The sequence below is a fragment of the Vulpes lagopus genome, chromosome X, assembly GCF_018345385.1.
Source record: "Vulpes lagopus strain Blue_001 chromosome X, ASM1834538v1, whole genome shotgun sequence".
Classification (NCBI taxonomy): Eukaryota; Metazoa; Chordata; class Mammalia; order Carnivora; family Canidae; genus Vulpes; species Vulpes lagopus.
Window position 1 is genome coordinate 19,994,246 of NC_054848.1, and position 18,270 is coordinate 20,012,515.

Genomic DNA, 18,270 nt, shown 5'->3' on the forward strand with positions numbered 1-18,270 from the left:
AGGGGGACAGAAATCTGGAAGGATATTCTAAGTGCCCCTGAGGACTGTGTATATGTGGACACTATAGAGTACATGTGCATACTCGAGGACAGACTAATCAAAGCTAATTTACAAGGGGATCTAGGAGAAAGAGAGTTGTAATGTGGTCAGTATCGTGATATGTATACGGTGTATATGGTGTGTGATATTTTGTAGCAAAGTTCAGAATTTGTTCCAGAAAACTTGGCAGAAATTTTACCCTCTAAGGCATAGGAGGTGTGGGAAGCTGAAGAATGCCCTCCTCCAAAGATGTCCACCTATTTATCCCCAGAATCTGTGAATATGTTACTTTACATGGTTAAAGGACTTTGCAGATATGAGCTGCAAAGTTAAGGGTCTTGAGACAGGGAGATGATTCTGGATAATCTGGATGGGCCCAATGTCATTACAAAGGTTCTTATAGGAGGGAAGCCTCTAGAAGGCAGAAAATGTACAGACATAGATTCTCCTTTGGAGCTTCCAGAAAGAATGCAGCCCTGCTGACTCCTTGATTTTAGGACTGCTGACCTCCAGAACTGTAAGAGAATACATTTTGTGCTGTTTTAAGCCACTAAGTTTATGATAATTTGTTATAGCAGCAATAGGAAAGTAATGTAGGAGGATTCAACAGGGTGTTTTCAATTCAGCAAGAATGGTTTGGGGAGAGTGTAGGGGTAATGGCAGGTAGGAACGTTCAGAAAGTCAGTTACTATACAGGGGTTTCTTGGGAGCCTGCTGTCAGCTAGGAACTGAGACCTCAGTTGTTGACAAATAGACATGGGCTCTGCCAATATGGAACTGAAGAAGACTGGCATTAAACCAAAAATTGCTATTAATTAACTTCAAGTATGCAGTGTGCTATGAAGTACTTCACAGTGCTCTGAAAATGATTAAAAGGAGATCTACTCCTTCTGGATGGTCAGAGGTTTTCCTGAGGATGTGATGTTTAAGGCAGACTCTAGGATGAGCAGGGGTTAGCTGTCTCAGGTCAGTGGGGGCGGAAGGGGCCTTCCAGACAGACAGAAAAGCTTTTCCAAGAGCTGTAGGCAGGCAAAGTGCTGTGTTTTAAGAAGTTAAAGTAAGTCCAGTATCATTGGTGCCAACAGAATAAGAGCTAGTGATGTGCAAGAGGAGATGGATGACTAGGGCCTAGGTTAGGCAGGGCCTTCCAGGCTATTGAAGGACAGTGGTATGTCCACATTTATACTTTCAAAGATCACTTAGGCTATAGTAGATGAAAGAATGGATTGGGGGGGGGGCAAGAGAAGATACCAATAGACAAGTTATGAGGACACTGCAACATCCCAGGTGAGAAGTAATGGTAGCCTTGGCCAGGATGGTGGCAGCTGGGATAAAGAGAAACAGAAGGGTTCAAGAGATAAATATATAGGACAGAGAATCAAAGGCTTGATGATTGAGGGAGTGTGAGAGGTGACAGAGAGGGAAACATTAAGGATGATGGCCAGAGGGACATCTGGGTGGCTCAGTGGTTGAGCATCTGCCTCCGGCTCAGGGTGTGATCCCAGAGTCCCAGGATCAAGTCCGACATCAGGCTCCTTGCACAAAGCCTGCTTCTCCTCCCTCTGCCTATGTCTCTGCTTCTCTCTCTGTGTCTCTCATGAATAAATAAAATTTTTTTTTTAAAAAAAGGATGATGCTTAGGGCAGCCCGGGTGGCTCAGCACTTTAGTGCCACCTGTGGCCCAGGGCCTGATCTTGGAGACCTGGGATCGAGTCCCACGTTGGGCTCCCTGCATGGAGCCTGCTTCTCCCTCTGCCTGTGTCTCTGTCTCTGTCTGTCTGCCTGTCTCTCTCTGTCTCATGAATAAATAAATAAAAACTTTAAAAAAATAAAAAATAAAAAGTATGATGCCTAGATTTATAGATTAAGCAACCTGTCAACAGAACTTCCATTTTCTAAAGAAGGGAACAATGCTGGAAGAGAAGAGTTTTGGTGGGAAGATGGTGAGTATGACTTTGGCCATCTATAACTTGAAGGGGTCACTGAGGCATTCAGGTGGAAACGTCAAGTAGGCATTTGCACACACAGGGGCAGGAGATTTAAATGAGGAGTCAGAATTTCAAAGATAAGAGAAGCCCTCGTGGTAGTGGAGGTTGCCTAGGAAGGGAGAAGCTGGTAAGAGGAGGGCATAGGAATCTCAAAGGAAGCAGAGGAGCAGAGGTCAGAGGAAAAGACCTAGGAGTGACTAGAAAAGCAGGAGAAAAACAAGGAGGGTGTAGAGCTACTGAACTGAAAGGAAAAGAGAGTTTTTCAAAAAAGAGGGAGTGGCTGGAAGGTCGAGAAAAATAAGGACTAGAAAGTATTCCTTGGAAATGAAGATCATTGGTGACCTCAGCATGAATTGGGTGTGATGGAGGAAAGGGGACAGAACCTAGGAACTGTCATCTCTTCTAAGTGCTTCTGGCAGATGCTAGTGAGAACAATGTCTTCAGGAAAAGATAGGAACTAGTGAGACGTCCGGAGGCAAACTGTTGCTGGGGGGTGGCTGAATTATGTGCACCACTGCCACCACCACTGTGCATGTGCACCAGTACCTTGCCTGCCCAGAAAAACACATGTAGGTGGTGGACAGGACTCCAGACTGCTAGGGCCTTAACCACAACTCCTTGTTCACCTGTCCCCTTTGGCCAGAGTCACCCCATCACTCCCTCTTTCTCTTAGCTCTCTGGTCTTTGCTTGTAGCCTTTTGTGTCTTCTTTCTTGGTTATTCTGAGACTGGACCCATAAACTCACTGCTCTCATTCTTTCTTCCTTTTGTTCTCCTGGCATTGGAGAGATTTTGTGTCTCCAGGGAGTCTGAATGAATTGACATTTCAGAGCAATTGTTTTTTATCCAGTGTGTATGCAGTGGTTCTTTGTGGAACATGGCCAGTCCTATGAGCAGACAAAGAAAAATAGCATATTAGGTAAGTGACTTCATGGAGAAGTGTGAGGGGAGGATACCAGTCCCCTCCTTTGTGAGAAGGCAGGAAGGCTATTGGAAGAGCCAAAGAGTTGCTCCGGGTTGAGGGTTCAAAAAATGGTAAGAGAAAATGTTCCTCTATTTTTTTATTGTCTACTGAAATCCAGCTTACATGTAATTCACATGGAATTCCTTGACCGTGACTATGAGGTACATAGAGGAGTCCAACCTCCTCCACTTTTATGAGGCAACAGAGCATAACAATGGGAACAGGTGTTCCTTGGGTTATGCTGCCAAATAAAACTTACTCAAGACCAAAGTGACTTTGCTCTGAAACCAGAGCAACAACAGGAATCCTGAGAAGGAAGACACACACACACACACACACACACACACACACACACACACACACTGAAAGAATGAGGCCATTTTGAGGGAAAGGAATAAAAGAAGAAAAGGGTTATATCAGGAGAAACAAAATACAGCTCTGACTCATGCAGTAAGCTTGAATGATGAAAAAAATAATTGGAGAATAATATCAGAGTTCTGAACTTGGCTTTGAACGTGAATATAGCTTTTACTTGTACATTTGGGGGCAGTTATTCCCCTCCTTCACTGTTTCCTTCATCCTTCAGGTTAGGAAATTATTCCCTTGAGTGAAATGAAATTATATTCTCTTGTTTTCTGGGAAAGTGCTTGTGCTAACTCTTCCTTCAGGATCCGTTGAATAAGTTAGTAGCTGATGAAAGAAAGCAGCAAGTGACTACATTGGCATTGATAAATAATTGAGTATTGTAGTTAGGGTTCTTCTCAGAGACTCATGATCTTTTTTTCTTTCTAGAGATCAGCTGAAGTCCAGCCCTCTCACTTTACATATGAGGAATGGGATATGAAAGGATGAAGCAGTTTTCCCAAATCCACAGAGCTACCAAGCGGCAGATCTGGTCCTAAAACTTCGGGATCAGGTGTCTACTGGGCCATGCTGTCCTACTCAAATGTATTAAAACAGCCGCAGCACCCGTAAGTGAAAGCTTCCTCAGTTCAGGAGGGTATCATCTCCAGTTCTCACAACAAATCTTTAAAGGAGGCCTTATCACTCCTGTTTCCTGGGTCAGAAAACCAAAGCTCAGAGAGGTTAGCTAACTCACCTAAGACCACACTGTCAGTAGAACTGTCTAATCTTGCCGCATGACCAAGTGTGGATTACCAGTACCTAGGGCTGATCCTTCACCTCAGTGGGGACAGGTGATAGCCGGTCTGGTGTCACAAGGAATGCCCAAAGGGCCACACAACCAAAATTATTGACCCAGCTCCTTGGCTATGGTGCTTAAAGGTTGACCTTCGAGTCACTGCTAGGAAGGAACACAGTCTTGAGGGAATTGGATGCTGAAGAGTTATGTTTTCTTGGGAAAGAAAACTATGTGGAGCGGGATGCCTGGGTGGCTCAGCTGTTGAGCACCTGCCTTTGGCTCAGGGAGTGATCCCAGAGTCCTGGGATGGAGTCCCACATTGGGCTCCCTGCAAGGAGCCTGCTTCTCCCTTTGCTTATGTCTCTGCCTCTCTCTGTGCCTCTAATGAATAAATAAATAAAATCTTAAAAAAAAAGAAGCTATGTGGAGCAAAGGGGAACTTTTCAGGCCGAGTAGGATGATACTTGTCAAGTGGAGACAGGGGAGGGGAAGGGTTCTCTGGAGAGAGAACAGATATTGCCCAGCTCTGAAAGGTATTTGGAATGAGGCTGGATCTTTGAGTCCCTAATTGGGCTGGAGTATATATGGAACTTTTTTTAAAAGATTTTATTTATTTATTCATGAGAGACAGAGAGAGGCATAGACATAGGCAGAGGGAGAAGCAGGCTCTCTGTAGGAGCCCGATGTGGGACTCGATCCCGGACCCCAGGATCACGCTCTGAGTCAAAGGCAGACGCTCAACCGCTGAGCCACCTAGGCGTCCCTATTTATGGAACTTGATAGCATGCATTTATAGAACCTGATGAGTATGCTGTGACTGTACTATTTTCAAAGAGGGTCCATCATTATATAGAACTGAATTAATTGTAATCCTGGGCTCCAGATACAGAGGTTCATGCACGGCTCTCTCTTTACATAAATACATAAATAGGAACACTCATGAATCCAACATCCAAACCAAAACTAGAGCAGTCAATGAAGCTGTTTGACAATACCAGGTTTTGAAAAGGAGGATATAGGTTGACGGAACCTCTTATTCATCCCTAGGAGTATAAATTAGTTGAATCAATTTGCATTGTTTTGTAGTGTTAAAGATTCTCATGGAATCTATAAACCCATCCAAAAAAAATTCACAGCAGCACTGTTTATTTGTAAATCATGGAGCTAAGTAGTGAATTTTTCTTCCTGTTACATTTGAAAGTATCAACAAATACAGGAATCTTCCTTTTTTGAGTGGGGAAAGGCTAGCTCTTCTAACAGCACCTGCTCACAACCTCCTTCCACGTTACTGTTAGACAAAAAGGAAGGCAATTCTTTATCACTTGTCACTAGTCATGTGTTTGTCAAATTGGCATCTTGGACTAGGGAGGTGTAGTCATATTTTTAAATGAGGCTTGTCTGTGCAAAGCAATTTGAGTTTTATTTTTTTTTTAATTTTTTGCTGTAACTTATTTTTTAAATTATATATATATGTATATATATATTGAAGTTCAATTTGCCAACATATGGTATAACACCCAGTGCTCATTCTGTCAAGTGCCCTCCTCAGTGCCTGTCACCCAGTCACCCCATCCCCCCACCTGCCTCCCCTTCCACTTCCCTTGTTCGTTTCCTAGAGTTAGGAGTCAATCTGAGTTTTAGAGAACTCATCTGCCTGCATTTGTTTGGCATTGCTTCCTCTTCTTGTATAGGTCTTCAAGTCATGGCAGAGACAAAAGCTTTGGCAACTGAATAACACCCTGAACAATAATCCACTGTTGGGTTTCCTGGCTCTATCATACATCAGTGGACAGTCATGGGCAAGTTCCTGAACTTCTCCGAGCCTCAGGCTTTCTCATCTATAAGTGGGTAAGTTCATGTGTGCCTTTGGGGACTGCTGTAAGGATTAAAGGAAGGAACTGCACGTAACCAGCTAGGGAACAGAGAAGCCCAGCAGCAAATTTTAGTTACCATTTCTTTCTTTTTTTAAAAAGATTTTATTTATTTATTCATAAGAAACACACAGAGAGAGGCAGAGACATAGGCAGAGAGAGAAGCAGGCTCTCTGCGGGGAGCCTGATGCAGTACTCTATCCCAGAACCCCTGGGATCACACGACCTGAGCCAAAGGCAGACGCTCAACCACTGAGCCACCAGGTGTTCCACAAACGTTAGGTACCTTTTCTATAGAAATAGGAGGATAGGGCAGCCTGGGTGGCTCAGTGGTTTAGCGCCGCCTTTGGCCCAGGGCGTGATCCTGGGGACCCTGGATCAAGTCCCACATTGGGCTCCCTGCATGGAGCTTGCTTCTCCTTCTGCCTGTGTCTCTGCCTCTCTCTCTCTCTCTGTGACTCTCATGAATAAAATAAATAAAATCTTTAAAAAAAAGAAACAGGAGGATAAGGGACACCCTGCAGTATATCTAGCACAGCACTTATCTCATTGAAATTTAACAGGAGCCTCAAGTGCAAGGCACAGATGTAATTTAATGTTTTCTAGAAGCCACACTTAAAAGTGAACAAACAAAAAAAACAAATGAAATTAATTTTAATAATATATATGATTTAGCCAGTTTAACTGACACATCTAACATGCTATTTCAACATGTAATCAATATAAAAATTATTGATGAGATAGTTTGTATTATTTTCCTTTTTTTTTCTTTTTCTGGCATACTGAGTTTTCAAAATCCCCTGTGAATTTTACACTTACAACAGTCTCAGTTTGGATCTGTACATTTCAAGGGCTCAAGAGCTCCATTTGGCTAGTGGTGCCGAATTGGGCATGCAGCTTTAGCCCTTCTAAGGAGATTGACTCTCTTTAGATTTTGAAATCTGGCCTTTTCAGTTCTATTCTAGTACACATTCCAAATGGTGGGAGGTGATTGATCCCATTCCTTTTTCTTTTTAATATTGCTAATTTAGAGTTGCCTCATAGATGGGTCACGGGTCAGATTATCCTAGAGCAGGGGCCTCCAATCTTGTTGGGAGAAACGACTGTTTTTTCTTTTCCTCAAAGCTTTTAAACCTCCAGAAAATTAGGATAATTGGAGGGAGGGGAAGGTGAAAAGAGTTGGGGCTGACAATAAAACACCTTCTGGAGAAAAGTCCTTCCTAGAAGCTACCCAAGCCTCCTCGATGGAAGAAAGTCTTGGTGACCTCAGAACTGACTCAGGTTGGCTGTTGGGTTCATAATGGGTGGTTGTGATGGTCGGTGCTGGGGGTAGGCTGCACCCCTGCCAACAGCTTGGATGGATGAGGGCTGTACTCAACTTGCTGATGTGAGAAACGCCAAGTTTTCCAGATAATAGGTGGCACCTTAGATGTCAGAGTCCACTACAAATAATGGTTCATGCTCAGTTAATTATGGGTACTAAGTAAATATTAATAGAAACTGATAAGATCATGATTTGGATGAAAACAGAAGAGCAGTACATTCTGACAGGTTGCTGTATAATTAACTTTCATCTTTTGGGGTAAAGGAGAACTGAATAAGGCCATTCAGTTCAGTTACCTATTCTGGCATCATATTTTTGGATCATGTTCCCACCCAGAAACTCCCGGGGATATCCTAAATGTCAACCTAACCATGGTAATCACTCAAAACACTCTGTAGTAGTTCTTGTTGGCATTTTGCTGTGTTTCCTTCTAGACTTTTTCCATGAAGTTTTTGTGATCTCTTCGTAGCTGAGCTCAAATTTAATACATTATTTTGTATCTTGCTTTAACCCACTTGAAATATTTGCATTTTCCATGTTCTCATATAGATTTCACACAACACATTTTTAATGACAGTCTAATGGCCCACTGAGTGCTTGTGCCATGATTTACTTAACCATTTTCCATTACTGTCTTTTCCTTCTGGATATTATAGGATGTAATTTTGTTTCATAACTTGCACACAGGAAACATTACCTTTATTTTTTTAAATAAAATTAAACCTGTGCTTGAATTCCTATGTGCATGGTGGGCAACACACCCAACAGCAGCCATCAATGGGGAACTAGTTGCATGTGTATGTGCAGGGTATCTAGACAACGCTTAGTGTGATGGCTCAGATACTTTTGACCCTAAGCAACACAGATCTACTCAACCTGGCCTAAACCATAAAGGAGATGTACTGGCCTGTATAACTGGTGGTTCAGAGGAAGCTTCGGGATTGGTTTGATTTAGTCACCTCAACATCATCAAGGACCCTGTTTCTTCTTATTTCTGCTCTCTACAAAGTCAGCTTCACCCTGGTCAAGAGATGGTTGTCAGCTGATGCCACATGCTTGCGTGTATGCACTCAGAGATGGGGAGAAGGTAGAAAGAGAAGAGAGATTCTTCCAGAAACTTCCTCCCAATAGCAAGCATGTTTCTTTCACAGAAGCCTCCAGGAAATACTCCTCCTTTCTATTGGCCTAAATTGGGTCATGTGCCCATCCCTGAATGAAGAGCTTATGGCCAGTGGCCATAATTTTTAGATTGAGCCATGTATTTCATTACTACAAGGGTGCCTGGGTGAGTCAGTCAGTTAAGCATCTGCTTTTGGTCTCAGGGTCCTGGGATCAAGCCCCACATCAGGCTCTCTCCTCAGTGGGGAGCCTACTTGTCCCTATCCCTCTACTGTTCCCCCTGCTTATGCTCACTCATGTTCTTTCTCTCTCTCTCTCTCTCTCTCTCTCTCTCTCTCTCTCTCTGTCAAATAAATAAATAAAGTCATAGACAAACAAACAAACCCAAAACATTACTGCAAAGGAGGCTCTTACCCGCACCCACCCCCAGCACAAATTCACTGCACGGGCAGTAAACAAAAGTGGGTGGTAGTTACCCAGAGAAGGGGGAATGAATTTATAGAGATTACCAAAATGTCTCATATCTTCCAAATTCTGTTTTCAGTCCTGCTATACAATAACAGCTAATGAACACCCTTAGGCACAGCAGCCCAAAGCCCAGACCTAAAGTGTCCATTGTCTTACAGGTCAGAGAAGATCAGCTACCTCTTTCACCTGCCCCTCCAAGAGGTGCAAGAACAAAACACAGATTTAATTTCTCCATAAATTATCCTGCCACACCATTCCTGTGCTTAAAATCTTTTCTGACCTCTTTTTTTTGGGGGAACAGAAAGACTACCAGTAGTAGTATGATGAAAACCCTCCTTTGTTAGAAACAAAAGGACCAGGATAAATGGACTTGAAGAGGATTTGCATCATCTAAAGTAGCTTGTCAAAAAAAATCATGAATCTGGGCACTTGGAAAAATAGAGCTACTGCTTCAAATCACACACATATTTGATTAAAGATACATGTTTATTAAACTTTATTAAGTAAACCTTGCTTCTCTAGTTTACTCATCTTCACACTCTTAACTTCCTACTCTTCAAATCTAAAGGTGGGTTGGTGGATGTTGGACATAATCAAAATTTCCTTCAATAGGTTAATGAGTAAATAAATTGTGCTCCCTCCAGACAATGGAATATTATTCACACCTAAAAAGAAATGAGCTATCAAGCCACAAAAAGACATGGTTGAACTTTAAGTGCATATTACTAAGTAAAAGAAGCCATTCTGAAAAGGCTATATGATTTCAACTGTATGACATTCTGGGAAAGGTAAAATTATAGAGACAGTAAAAAGAACAACACTTGCCAGGGGTTGGCAGGGAGGGATATGTAGGTGGAGCACACAGAACTTTTAGGGCAGGGTTGCCTGGGTGGCTCAGTGGTTGAGCGTCTGCTCAGGGTGTGATCCTGGAGTCCTGGGATTGAGTCCTGCATCAGGCTCCCTGCAAAGAGCCTACTTCTCTCTCTGCCTATGTTTCTGCCTCTCTGTGTGTCTCTCATGAATAAATAAATAAAATCTTTAAAAAAGAAAAGAACTTTTGGGGCAGTATATTTGGCCAAACGCATAGAATGTACAGCACCAGGAGTGAAGAGTAAACTGCGGACTTTGGTTCATAATGATGTGTCGATGTGGGCTCACTGATGGTAGCAAATGTGCCAGTCCGGTGCGGGATGGCAATGGTGGGGGAGGCCGTGTGTGTGTGTGTGTGTGTAGGGGGGGTGGGAAAGGCAGAGGGTATGTGGGAACTCCCAGTAGTTTCCACTCAATTCTTCTATGCACCTAAAAATGCTTTAAAAAAATAATAACGTCTGGGGACACCTGGGTGGCTCAGTGGTTGAGCGTCTGCCTTTGACTCAGGGTGTGATCCCGGAGTCCCAGGATCGAGTCCTGCATTGGGCTTCCTGCAGGGAGCCTGCTTCTCCCTCTGCCTGTGTCTCTGCCTCTCTCTCTCTCTGTGTCTCTCGTGAATAAATAAATAAAATCTTTTTAAAAAATAAAGTCTGGGGATCCCTGGGTGGCGCAGCGGTTTGGCGCCTGCCTTTGGCCCAGGGCGCGATCCTGGAGACCCGGGATCAAATCCCACATCGGGCTCCTGGTGCATGGAGCCTGCTTCTCCCTCTGCCTGTGTCTCTGCCTCTCTCTCTCTCTCTCTCTCTCTATCATAAATAAATAAAAAAAAATTTTTTAAAAAATTTTAAAAAATAAAGTCTGTTTTGGGGCACCTGGGTGGATCAGTTGGTTAAGCATCCAACTCTTGGTTTCAGTTCAGGTCATGTTCTCAGGGTCATGGGTTTGAGCTCCCTGTCAGGCTCCATACTCAGCGGGATATCTGCTGGAGATTCTTTTCCTTTCCCTCTCCCTCTGCCCCTTCTCCCCACTCACATGAGTTCTCTCTCTCTCTCTCTCTCTCTCTCTCTCTCTCTCTCTCTCATAAATAAATTTTTAAAACTATTTTTTTAAAAATTAAAAATAAATAGGGGTGCCTGGGTGGCTCAGCAGTTGAGTGCCTGCCTTCGGCCCAGGGCATGATCCCAGAGTCCCAGGATCAAGTCCCACATCGGGCTCCTGCATGGAGCCTGTGTCTCTCTCTGCCTATGTCTCTGCCTCTGTGTGTGTGTCTCTCATGAATAAATAAATAAAATCTTAAAAAATTAAAAATAAATAATTAAGTCTATTTTAAAGATACAGGCTGATATCAAAAAACATGGAATTGAGAGTCAGGAGACCTGGAGTCAAATTTGGACTGCCACGTACAAGCTGTGTAATCTTAAAATATTTTAACCTTTCTATTTCTTAGTTCACTCACCTGTAAAATGAAGATATGATTCCTCCATCAAACCTACGTAAAGAGACAAACATAGGTCCTTTCACAGAGCACATAGCAGGTGCTTTTAAAATATGTCAATTGAGAGTAAAGAGAAAAGGAGGAAAACAGGAAGACGGGGAGTTCATAGCCAAGTCAAGTGCTGGTGGAGGCTTTTTTTTTTTTTTTTTTTTTTTGGTGGAGGCATTTTTTAAAACAAGATCCACCTGCTAGTGATTGATGATGAGATAATCAGTGGTTATTTTTTCCCCTCATCTATTCCACTTCACTTTGGCTTTTGGTTTTATCAAATTATGATTTAATAAAATGTCCATTATCGCTTGAATTATTCAGAATACTACCCTTGCCTTTGTTCCCCGTTGAGAGCCGACGGGAAGGAATGTGATTTGGGTAGTTTTGTTGTTCCTATTGTTGGTTTTAATTTATTTAAAAAAATATTTGTTGTGGACCTAGTGAGTGGTACTGCTGCTAGACATGGTAGCCAAGCAGTGGATAGGCTAGACTTGGGCTCAGCCATCACAGGTCTTGTGTCTAGCGCGGAGGACAGACATTCATGAAATTCTTTTTTTTTAAGATTTTATTTATTTATTCATAGACACAGAGAGAGAGAGAGAGAGAGAGAGGCAGAGACACAGGGAGAGGGAGAAGCAGGCTCCATGCAGGGAGCCCGATGTGGGACTCGATCCCAGGTCTCCAGGACCACACCCCAGGCTGCAGGCGGCGCCAAACCGCTCTGCCACCAGGGCTGCCCCATTCATGAAATTCTAATGGTGTTTTGAGTGTTACAGTGAGAAGTACAGAGAATCAAGAAACAGTACAGCAGGGGGAACAAACTGCCTTCCTGGTCAGTTTGTTGTCAGACTCCTTTGTCTTCTAAGTGCTGCTGCTGCTGAGTTCTGAGGCATTAGCCGGAAGGAACAGGGAGCTGGGCAGGAGTGCTGCATAGGGTAGGAGGGCAGTTCCAGCACTTGAGCATGAGTCAGAATCACCTGCGAGGCATGCAGATGAGTTAACTATTACTGCATAACATAGATCCAGAAAGTAAGCAGCTGGAAACAACAAACATTTATTACAGCAAACTGTGAGAATTTCTGTGGGTCAGAAGTCCAGGAGCCACTTAGCTGAGTGGTTGTGGCTCAGAGCCTCTTACCAGGTTACAAGTCCAAGTGCGGGGGGGGGGGGGGGGGGGGGGGGGGGGGGAAGCATCTGCTCTCAGGCTCACTCCTGTGGGCTTCTCCACAGGGCTGCCTCGCAGCAGGGCAGGGGGCTTCTGAGAGAGAGAGAAGAAGGGAGAGAGAGAAACCCCAAGAAGGAAGTCAGTCTTTTTTTTTTTTAATGTTCACTTTATTTTTTTTGTAATACATGTTCTTTAAATGTTCAGTAGTTATTCTATGGTTATAAAATATTTTTATTGATATCTTATATATTTTCTTTGAATATACTTTATTTTACATTTTGTAACCAAAAGGTACTGCTTTCTCCTACCGAGATATATATAATTGACATATAATATTGTATATGTTTAAGATCTCCAACATATTGATTTGGTATATGTATATATTGCCAGATGATTACTACAATAAATTTAGTTCACACCCATCAACACCCATAGTTACATTTTTTCCCCTTTTCCATAGGGACTTTAAACAACTCTTAACAACTTTTAAAAATCCTAGTTATAAGATAAAATAAGTTCTGGGTATACAACGTACAACATGATGACCATAGTTAATACTGTATTGTATAATTGGCTTTATTTTTTTCAAACAGTTTTAGATTTACAGCAAAATTGAGAAGACAGTACACCAAGCTCCCATATGCCCTATACTCCATTTCCCTACTATTAATATCTTGCATTATATGGTACATTTCTTACCATTTGTGAACAAACGTTGATTTACTATTATTAAACACATTTGCTCCTAAGTTAATCTTTTATTCAGAATTCTGTAATTTTTATTTAATGTCCTTCTATCTGTTTCAGAATCCCATCCAGGATAGCATGTTATATTTAGTTGTCATGCCTCCTTTGGCTCCTCTTGGTGGTCATGGTTTCTCCAATGTTCCTTGTTTTTAATGACCTTGATAGTTTTGAGGAGTACTGGTCTGGTATTTTTAAGAGTGAAATTATTTTATAACCTAATCTTTGAAGTGAGATCTTATTGCTTCTAGCCATTCTATATTTGTTGGAAGTGAATTCTAAATCAAGCCTACGTTCAAAAGGAGAAGAATCAAACTCCATCTCTTGGGGAGAGAAATATCAAAGAATTCGTGGCCATATTTTTAAAACCCTCAAAACTTGTTAAGTCACAGATTTCCAGGCCCTACCCCCAGAGTTTATCATTCAGTTGGTCAGGGTGGGGTCCAAGAGTTTGTATTTCTAAGAAGTTCTCAGGTGATGTTCCTATTGGTGGTCCAAGGATCTTGCTTGAAGAGTCACTGGAAGCAGGCTCGGCAAACCTTGGTGTGTACAAAGAACTGAAAAAAGTTCATCAAGATCTACTTATTTCTTTGAAGATCCTTCTCTTATAACTATAATCAGCACTGAAATCAACTCGCTGGATTAGCTTCTGGATTTTGCCAGTTACCATGAGACTATTTGCTTAAACAATATGTATTGTATGAAAGAGGTAGAACAATATTTTATGTTTCTATTAGACATGATTTATTTCATTTGATTGTCACAAATGCCAGGGAGAGAAATCAGGTATCTCCATCCAACATAAGAAGTAACTGGGACAGAGTAAGGCTAAGTGACTTGTTGAAGGCCACACAGCCAATTGATAGAACTAAGCTTAGGGGACTGGGTCATTTGAGCCCTGGACCAGTGCAATTTTATATTACACCAGACTCTCTCATATTGTGTTCCAACTTCTAGGACCTTGCCACCTTTTGGAGAAGCATCAATAAAACTAGTCATATGACAGTTGAAGTAATCAAATCAACAGAATATGCAGATTTTGTTCACTGGAAAAGGGAGGAATGAAACAAGTGATGTGCAAGCTAGAAAGATCAGCAGCAATCTTCTGTTGCTTAGGTTGGGAAAATCTTCCTTTTTTTTTTTTTTTTTTTTGGAAAATCTTCCTGTTTACTGACTACAACTACTGCCACCAAGTACACTCTGCTTCCGGATAGCACCTGTAAAAGTCACTGGAAGAATCACAGGCCACAGGTTCTCTTTTTGTCTGCCCATGCACACCAACAGGATTGCTTAGCTCTGCTGGCCAAGTACCCAGCTAAAGAGGTTGTCAGTATATCTCTTTTAGGCTTTGGTTGGAATGGAAAGGACATGGTAGTCTACGTGCCATAGCACCACCAAGATGACCAAGATGTATTTGAAAATATAGAAGTATGGTCAGACCACTGGATGCCTTTGAGTGTATGTATTACTTTTCTTTAGATTCAGAATAAAGATGTAACTAGTAAACAAAGAATTGGGTGTGTAAATACCCAATGAAGTCACAAATGTTAAGTAGCTACCCACCGATAATTTTATTTAATGAGAAAACCAGCCTAATTAGATCAAAACAGTGGTCTCCAGTGACATTTTTATCTTTCCTTAGAGAATATTCTACTTTTCCTTTTATTTGATGTTTACACGTTGCCAAAAATAAAGCAAGTTTTGGTGAAAATGGTTAAAGTAAGCAGTACTTCATGCATCCCCATTAGGAAATAATGATTTCCTATACTAAGCCCCGAGTTCAAGGTCAATGGTATGCAGAGAAAAAAATACCCGACACCTGGTGTAAGCATAGATTCATTTCCAAATGTAGTGGTGCTGGTGGTGGTGAAGCCTCAAAGAGTCAGGAAGCTGTCTGGTGGTGGTGGTGGTGGTGATGGTGATGGTGATGGTGATGGTGATGGTGATGGTGAGTGAGGGGGTATGAAAGCTAATACCAAGGACCTTAAATTTGAGCCTTTCCAACGATAGTGGTGGTATGAAACAGTGACCTCACGATTAATCCTGCCCATTGGTGTGAGGGGGAGTATGGGGGAGGGAGGGCACGAAACCGAGTGTTAGTGATGTTAGAATTGATACTGTCCAACGGTGGTTGTGGTGGCCCAAAACAGCCAATGACTTAATCTTGTCCAAAGGTGGTGGCCTCAGATGGGAAGGTAGTGGTGGAGGGTTGGTGAGGAGGAGGAGCGGAAGGCCACAAAACAGTGAGTGACCTAACAATTCTGTCCAAAGGTGTTCAAAGGTGTGAGCAGGTCGGGGTAGGGAGGTAGGGGTGGAGGAGGTGCGGTGGGCTGAAACACATTGTCGGTGACGTTACAATTAAGCCTGTGCAATGGGTGGGGGCAGGCATGAAACAGCCACTAAAGTGGTAAAAACATGAAAATCAAAATGTAAAGATGCAATGAGTCCTCCGGCGCCGCAGCCGGCCCAGCCAGGGAGGGCCTCCCGGAAGAGGCGCCTGCAGCTGAGAGGGGCCTTGAACAGGGCGTAGGACTGGACTCCGGCCGTGGGCTCCGGGCCTCGTCGCGGTTCCACTGCACCTTTGCTACCTTTGGGCCGCAAAGGACTTAGCCGGGGGCGGGCCGCGGGGCTGCCGCACTCGCCGGGCGGGGCTCAGCCCCAGGAGCGAAGGAAGGTGGCGCCGGCGTCCGGGCGAACTCGAGCAGAAGAAAGCGGGGGCGGCGGCGGCGAATCAGCGGCCGGCGCGTGCGACCGCGCGCCCCCCGTGCCCCCCGCGCCCTCCGTGCGCCGCGTACGTGCGGCGGCCGACTCCGCCCCCGTGGGAGGGGCCTGGGGAAGCCGCGGGCGGCCGGCCGCGGCCCCGGAGCTGCTGCTGCTGCTGCCGCGGCTGCACCCTCGGCGCCAAGGCCGAGGCGGAGGCCGGGGCGCGCGCCTGGCTGACGTGCCCGAGCCGCGCGGCTCGGCTGCGCCGTCTCCAGCGGCTGCACGGGCGTCTCGGCTGCTCTGTGCACGACCTCGGCGAGGATGCGGCTTTTCCGGTGGCTGCTGAAGCAGCCGGTGCCTAAGCAGATCGAACGCTACTCGCGTTTCTCGCCGTCGCCACTGTCCATCAAGCAGTTCCTGGACTTCGGTGAGTGCAGGACCGGGCCCCCCACGGTCGCCACGGTTCCCACAGGCGCGGGACGCCGGGCTGCTGCCTTTCAGGCCCGCCGCCGCCACCGTGGGTCTCCGCAGCTCTGGGCAAAGTCCGTGGGAACCGCGGGCGGGGCTCTGGGATGCCCGGGGGCTCCCCCGGGGACTCGGATTTCGGGGCGCGGGGGGGCAGGGCTTTACCTGGAAGCACAGAAACCGCGTCCGAGGACCTTCATCCAGGCAGGACTCCCCGAACCTGCTCTGGTAGCTTCGAATCTACTTGACACAGACCTCACCGTCCTTAAAACTTAGTAGCGGAGTGTGGGTGGCTTTTTAATGGTTTTATTTGTAGATTCTTTTTTTAGTTGTTGTTGTTGGGTAAGAGCTGTTTAGAAACACCTTGAGGTCGAATAAATTATGCAATAACATTTTGTTCCTCTTTTGCCCTAAGGTGCTCCCGTGTGCCTGGAGCGGTGGGACTCCAACTGTAATGTTAAAGCAGTTAGAGGCCTGAGCTGCAAACGCCTTAGATGCTGGGGAGGAGAGGACGCGTGGGCACCTAGCGTCAGAGCAGGGTCTGATACACCCCCGTTCATCGCGCCTCCCCGCTTGTGTCCCACCACCTTCTCCTCTGTCAAGTGGGCTGGTGGGCAGCTTACACCAAGTGAGGCGGGAGTGCAGAAGACCCGGCCCTCACCTTGCCGGAGAGGCCTAGCTGAGATGGGAATAGATTCCACCACCTTGTACTAACCGGATCCTGTTTCCCCAGAGTGGTGCCCTTTCAACCACAGAGCGAATACTTGCAGTTGCTGAAGGCGAGGGAGCTGGTTGTGAACCACCTGACAGTAAAACAAAAGTGCGCACGCAGGTATCAGAATAGAGCTCAGCATCCTCGAAGGGGAATAAAAAGCTCTTAAGGGAACATAATCTGACGTCTCTTCATTTCGTGACTTTTAAATAAATGTAAAGGGATGGTATAGGGTGGGAATAAAAACAAGAAGTGCAGAGGAGATAGAACGTCCAGGGAGGAGCTGATATGCAAGAGGTGTTGTTGCCTGTACTGAAAAAGTTGGGATAGGAAGAGAGGAATAGGTTAAAGTCGAGACCAAATTAAATTTTAAGAACCCACTTTGCCAGAGAATGATGAGGAAAGTCAAAGTTCAATGAGATGTTGATCTTTGCATCTTAAACTTCACTCCTGCAGGCTCTTCAGTAGTTAACCATCTCTGGCCACTTGTGAAAATTTTAGAGGTTTGAAGCAGCTCCTGACTTCAGGGTTTAGAAAGAAAATGTCACGGTTGCTATAAATAGCATGTTTTCCATCTCTAATTTATGGTTTAGAGAAGATTCTGAAGCTATCAGCTTCACTGGGGGTAAACTGAGTTAGGTTAATTCACCATAAAAGAAGCAAAAGGAATCCAGAAATTCCCAATTTCTTCCACCCTCAACATGGATGTGATAGTTCTGATAGCTTGGTGAAATTTCAGTTGATTTCGTTCTACAGCATCTAGTTTCTACCCATGTTAATAGGTGTCTTGGCAGGAATGTTACCTGAGTAGGAAAACCACAGCGGGAGATAGTGTTATCGTGGAAAGCCCATGGGACCAGAGTCTGGAAATAAATGTTCTAATTTTTGCTCTGCCACTAACTCAAGTGTGGCCTTGGCTGAGCGAACCTCACTGGGGTTCATTTTCCTAATCGATAAAAAGTGTGTATTGTATTAGGCAATCTCTAAAACATGACTCCTGAACTGTATGATTATAATTTCAAAGGACAAGGGATGAGCTTTGAAAATAAAATATGACCAAATCTCCTGATAGGTATTTCCCACAAAAGGCTTCTGACCTATTTTGGGAGAGGTGGAGGGATATGCTAATCTAGGATAATGGAAGAAGCCTAATAATTGAAGTCTTTTCCTTATAAGGAAGCTCACAGGAGAGCTATATATAATTGTGGTGGA

At 44.2% G+C, this 18,270-nt stretch overlaps 1 protein-coding gene across 4 annotated transcripts in view; it reads left to right on the forward strand.

The window, feature by feature from the left end:
• Positions 1–18,270, forward strand: part of PDK3 (pyruvate dehydrogenase kinase 3) — a 156,799-nt gene that overhangs the window by 66,662 nt on the left and 71,867 nt on the right. For 2 of the 4 annotated variants that reach the window (XM_041740572.1, XM_041740573.1), the window contains 2 exons: positions 3,783–3,961; positions 5,823–5,979. Coding sequence is in view for 2 of the 4 variants with exons in the window: in XM_041740570.1 (XP_041596504.1) it covers positions 16,203–16,308 (106 nt within the window). In the remaining 2 variants the exon portion in view is untranslated. Of the gene's footprint in view, positions 1–3,782; positions 3,962–5,822; positions 5,980–15,988; positions 16,309–18,270 lie in introns of those variants that run through there. The other 2 variants (XM_041740570.1, XM_041740569.1) reach the window with 2 other exon arrangements.